The sequence below is a fragment of the Lemur catta genome, chromosome 5, assembly GCF_020740605.2.
Source record: "Lemur catta isolate mLemCat1 chromosome 5, mLemCat1.pri, whole genome shotgun sequence".
Taxonomy (NCBI): Eukaryota; Metazoa; Chordata; class Mammalia; order Primates; family Lemuridae; genus Lemur; species Lemur catta.
The window spans coordinates 43,019,833-43,025,832 of NC_059132.1; the positions used below are offsets into that span (position 1 = coordinate 43,019,833).

At 56.1% G+C, this 6,000-nt stretch overlaps 1 protein-coding gene across 1 annotated transcript in view; it reads left to right on the forward strand.

Annotated features, from left to right (window-relative positions):
* FARS2 (phenylalanyl-tRNA synthetase 2, mitochondrial) overlaps positions 1-1,845 on the forward strand; it is a 381,318-nt gene extending 379,473 nt beyond the window's left edge. Inside the window, exon 6 of the mRNA XM_045551632.1 lies at positions 1,543-1,845. Coding sequence (XP_045407588.1) covers positions 1,543-1,681 — 139 coding nt within the window. The 3' untranslated portion in view covers positions 1,682-1,845. The remainder of the gene's footprint in view (positions 1-1,542) is intronic.
* The last annotated feature ends 4,155 nt before the right edge of the window (positions 1,846-6,000 follow it).

Here is a 6,000-nt window from a genome sequence, read left to right on the forward strand (position 1 = left end):
GTTTTGTTTTCTCCCTTCATCTAGAGCAGGGCTCCACGTGCTGTCAGGATGCCCCAGGAAGCCCCCTAAGGAAACCTTCCTCCCCCAGCCTGGCTTGGTTGTTGTAGCACCTCAGTGGTAGCTTATTCCTGTGGCTTGATCCAAGCAGGGACCGTGTACTTGGCTGAAATGCACAGCACGCTGCATCTTAGGAGCTTATCTTTCCCAAAAGTGGGCTCCAGGCAGGAGGGAGGACGAAAGCAGGACAAAGATGACCAAGCCAGGCTGGGGAAGAGAGAGGAGGAGACACTGGAGGGGGAGGTGAAGGAGATTAGGGAGGCGAGGACTCTGGCATTAAAACTGAGGTGGGGCGGGGGGAGTGGAAGGAGGCGGAACTGCAGTGAGAGCAATCCATGGAGCATCCAAAGGCTCCAGACTCAGGGGGCAATGGTGTGGACTAGCAGTTCTTCCAGGGACGTGACGGGGTGGCCTGGGTGCCAGCCCCAGTAGAAGGCCACTTGTCCAAGGCCCTGGCATTACTAAAGGCACAGTCCTGCCTCACCTGCTGGAGAGCATGTGTCCTCTCCCTGGTTAGGCCAAGGGCTGGGTGACGTGATCCCAGAGGGGTCTGCCTGGGACCGCTGGGTTTCGCTTTCCCCCCCGAGGTGAGGAAGGACTTGGGTTGACTGTGCTGCCGCTGGAGGCTGGAAGAGAGGAGCTCACGTGGCTCTGAAGTTGAACAGGCCCCGTCATTATATGGAAGAGAAGTGTGAGTGCCCAGAGAGGGGAGGTGTCGGACCCCCAGCCGCACAGCCAGTGAGAGGCAGCTCAGGCGGAGGGTCAGGTCTGCCAGCTCATGGCCAGGGGTCTTTCTGATGAGACCCACTGACCAGTGTGTCTTAGCCACTGTCATGCAATTAGAAAGCGCTACTGCTGTCATTTCCTTGCATTCCAGAGTGACTCAGCTGTTCCATGAAAGCCAAGTCAACACCACCATGGCACAGCAGGTGGCTAAAGCGATGGTCCACATAGCACATGTGTGGCATGTGTGGTCTTTGTCCTTCCCGTGGCTGACGGGTGCCGAGGGAGTGATGCCCTCAGCCCTGTCTCAGGCCTTGCTGACACTGCAACGTGCCATACAAACATGCCTGTTTTCTGTGACACAGAAAGCGTGGAGGCACACTCGAGTTGGCACCTGGCCCTGTCTGCTTGTCAGAATTACCTGGCGAGCCTGGGACTGGCTCAGAGCCCAGGTCCCACCTCCCACCTGCTGAAGCCGACTCTCCGGGCCTTGGCCTAGGAAATCAAATTTGTCAGCTTCCTTCCCTAGGGACTTTGATACATCCAGTCCAGTGGTGTATCCGTTTGTCAAGGTAATGTTTCCGTAACTACCGCCTTCCCCCTGGAGCACGGAGAAGATGCAGGTGGTCAGTGGCAAGTGGTACCCGGATGCCATGTCACTTCCCCACCACGGGGGGGAGGGCTGTCAGGGCGAGCCGTGCTGCCCTCGCCGGCACTGGCCCTGTCGTCCCACACTCACCTGCGTTCTCTTGCACTCTCCAGGACGCACAAGACCAGCCACTGTTACCGCATCACCTACCGCCACATGGAGCGGACGCTGTCCCAGAGGGAGGTCAGGCAAGTCCACCAGGCTGTGCAGGAGGCCGCGGTGCAGCTGCTGGGTGTGGAGGGCAGGTTCTGATGTCACCATTTCACCCGGGCTGCGCCCCCCCCCCACCGGGGCTCCAGGATCTGCTGAAAGAGAAAAAGAAATGGTTTGTGAACTGGGGCATCGGTCATCTTTTGATAAATGGGTCAGTTTTAGGACTTTCGGAAAATAAAAGATCGCTCTTGAGAAACTGTTGACATAGCATTTGTCTTTTATTTGGAGGAAGGAGGGAAAGGAGCGATGATACGAGTTCACTGCTATTCCTCCTGGAAAGGCTGTGCCCCCCCGGCGTTGGCGCTCTGCGGTTAATTGGTCCCTCGGTTCCATTAAGCACCAGGCGTGATTTCTTGCCTGACAGCCTCCTCCACCCGTGCAGTGATTGAAGCCACACAGAGGGACATCAGAAACTCAGATACAATGCAGGAAGCCTTTTGAATCAGCTTCCATTCCTTCCTCCCTTCTCTTCTTTTTCTGTTTGCAAAGGGCAGGCTTCAAAGAGGGCACTAATGAAATGCCGGGGCTCCCCTTGAAAGTGCAGGGGTTGCATCTTTGAGCCGGGGCACGATATCTATCTGCTTTTCATAAATTCGTGGCTGGGAGTCAGGCCTCTGGCCCCAGGACTTGGGCTTGGCTGCCTTTGCCCCGCTGGAGCAGGAAGAAAGGGGAGAGAGTGGCCCCAGAGTCTTGGAGGCACACAGAGAACCAGGTCTTCAAACTCCCTTCGAGTTTTGTGTCCCAGCAGGAGGCCTCCACTTGCAGCAGGCGACCTTTGAGGAGGAGTATGGGGCTTTGATGTTCCCCCTTTTCCAGCCCGGGCACTTTGTAGTCTGCCTGCTTCATTCATGACCAGTTTTAATAATCAGATTCCATCCCTGGCGTGATGCTGGAGGCGGCTGGAGGGCTGTGAGTGCCGGGATAAATATTTGATGAGGAGTGGCCATTATCAGCCAGCGGCATGGGGGTGGGCAGCTGCTTTCCAAAGGGAAGGAGTAGCTTTAATGTCATTGTACTGTGTGATTAATTTGGTCTTTTCCCTTGGATTTTCAAGGGAATTAAGGAAGCTATACCCCAAGTCCCACACCCAAGTCTGGAACCAAATCACTGTCCGCGGCCCTGGGGCCCACGGGCCTGGCGCAATCCCCCCAAGTGGATGGATCTGACTGGGAATGCACGATGTGGTCAGTGATTTCTTCTTTGGAAGTGTTTGCCAGAAAACCATTTCTGATCCAGCCTTGGGCTGCACCTCCAGACATCCCTTCCTCCCCGCGACTGGCTGGGCATTCATCATTCCACCTTAAGAAAGCAAGCTGGGTGAGTGCAATGCAGCCACCATGCTGCTCCCCATGGCTTGCACCTCAGCAGATACTTGTCAGATACAGTCATGCATCACTTAACAGGGGCATGCTCTAAGAAATGCATCTTTAGGTGATTTCATTGTTATGTGAACATCACAGAGTGTTCTTACACAAACCTAGATGGCGTCGCCTACTGCACACCTAGGCCATATGGAACAGCCTGTTGCTTCTCAGCTGCAGACCCGGATAGCAGGTGACTGCACTGAACGCTGCGGGCGGCTGTGACACAGGGGTGAGTATCCGTGCATCTGAGCACAGGTAAACACGGACACGGTGCAGTGAAAACTCAGTCTTATGAGACCAATGTCGTATATGTGGTCTGTTGACCAAAATGTCATTATGCAGCGCATGACTGTACTTGTGCCGAGCCCTGTACTGGGGCCTGGGGTAGGGCTGACATTCAGAAGGGTTCACAGAGGCCCTTCTTGAACATTCTCTCAATGAGACGTAATAGACTGTTATCTAAATTTTACAAATGAGAGAACAGAGGCCCGAAGAAGTCACAGGGCGTGGCCAGGTACAAAACGAGGAGGTGGCAGGCCTCACGCTCAAGCCCCTACCTTCAGGTTCAGAGTGTCTGTGCGAACAGAAGCGGGCAGGCTGGAGGGTCTGCACCTCTCTCCTGCTCCCGGGCTGCTGTGTTTCCGTGAGGACCCAGCTGTGAGGGCTCGTGCAGACCCTCTCGGGGTCCACCGTGACTGAGAGGCACTCAGGCCAGAAGCGGGCCCGCCCTGCCCCTAGGGAGCCCAGGGAAGGTCCAGCTCTTGACTTTTTCATGTGACTCCCCCAAGAGGATACATAATGAAAAAGGAGAAAACAGTGAAAGAAAGGTAAGTTACTCCACCAGATGAACAGTCACTTTGCACACAGCTCCCGTATGGAATGGAGCGTGGTGACCAATAACAGCACCATTGCTGTGACCCTCCGGGAGGCTCCATTCCCACGTTTGTCAAATGGGAATAATCATAGTGCTTGTCCAGAGGTCTGTGAGGACTGAGACCTCACCTGCACTGGGCTTGGCACAGAACCCGGCACCCAGCCCGCCATCGGTAAGGGACACCTGCCCTGACTGGTATTCAGGGAGGAAAGATGGAAGCATGAACCATTAGAACCGGGACAGATCCCCTGAGTCGGTACGTGAGGACACTGAAGTCCAGAGGGGCAAAAGGCAAAATGACTTAGCCTAGGTCACAATGACAGTGATGTGTTGTGGAGCTGGGCCCAGAACCAGGGTTTCCAGAGCGCTGTTTCTAACACGGCATTGAGTCTGACGTCCCAAACGTATCTTTAGGCCTCTTCACAGCCTCATCACTCAGGAGGGTCCCTGAGGCTGCGGCACCCAGGCAAAGCTGGGGGTCTTCTGAAAGAGCCCAGGAGTTGGCCTGCCTTGTGATGCGGTGGCCACAGGGAGCAGCATCCCCGGCACCCCTGTTGTCAGGTGCTTGGAGACGTGGTGGTGTGAGGGGACAGCCTTACGGAGAGTTCCCTCCTTGTAAGGATGCTCTAAAAGCCCACATCCTGCAGCCGAGGACCAAGCGTCCTTCTAGCACATGTGTCATCTGTCCATATGACAGGCCTCTAAAGATACCAGCCACATAGAGGCCAGCAGGCACTGGAGATAAATTCTGTGACCAACTGGAGCCTCGGGAAGAGCGGAGGGCCCTGAGGGCTCAGCAGCCCCTGTGCCTCTGGCCCCCCTGCCGCCTCTCCTCCTGCTCAGAGGCCTGGTGGGCTGCGTCCCCTGTGCCCTGCAGCTCTCAGCCCCCGGGCCCAGGCAGTGCAGCAGTCAGGAGATGGCAACGAGGCCCCTCCACACTGAGGTTCTTCTCTTTTTTTTAATACATAACAGAAGACAAGTGAGCAAACTCGAAAGAATATATGGCAGCCCCCAAATGCCCCCACAGTGGGCTCCGTTTACCCAGACACCCCAGTGGGCACACGTGTGTCCTTGGCTCTCACTCCGGGAGTTCCTGCTCCCCACTGACCATCACCCCTTGAACAGCACTCAGCGGCTGCCAGCCAGAGCCGTGTGTGCTCTGCCCATCTGCGGGTGGTGGGAGGGCACCACGTCACTAACAGCAGTAATGGTGGCGTGACAGTGGCTGACATCTGTGGTGTGCAGGTGTGGCGCTCTGCATTTACTCCGCCCCTTAGAGAGTGGGGGCCACTGGTCTCCATGCCAGCGACAGAGCCGGCCCAGCCCAGCCCAGTCCACATGCATCGTCTCGCGCCGTCCTCACCAGCCCATGGGCCCCTCCTCCCCATTCTCCAGGTGAGAGATTAATATGCTCAAGGAGACACTGCAGAGTCAACACTTAAGAAGGCCTCTCTGACACCCACATCTGTACCCTTAACCCCCCTCCCCGACTCCCCCCCATGCACCTGCCGATGCACGCCCACAGCCTGGGCTAGAAATTCATTCTTGACCCTGGCAAAGGCGAATGGGCCACCACCGTGACCCATTCGGTGACATCTCCACATCTCCAGCATGGGCCTTCACCCTGCAGGACAGTGGCAGCAGCCACAGATGAGCCACAGGACCCTCCAGGAAGGTGTAGGCCATGGGACGTGGGCCCTTGGGACCAGCTCTGGGTTCTGTGTCGAAATCATTAGAAGCCTGTTTTTATCCTCAGATGTTCAAAGTGGCTTTATTCTTGCAACATAGTGGCCTTGGGACAGCAAATCAGATGAAGGGCACAGTCTGAGCTGGGAGGGTCAGCTCCTGAGTGACACAGGAAACTCAGAAGCTGCACACCCTCAGGACCCTACGAGGGCGACCTGTGTCCCCAGGAGGGTGTATCCTAGCGCCCAGAGGGGGGCCGAGAGGGGTGGGAGGGATGCGCTCACTCCTGCTCCGCAGTCACCCAAGAGTGTGCTGGTTCTGGATTCTCTAAGTGGCTTCTGTACCCAGAAATGCCTCATTGCTTTAAAAGAAAATGGCAAAACAAACCAACAGAGCCAGTGTCCTGTTCAAAGGGAGGGGTACAGACGGATTTC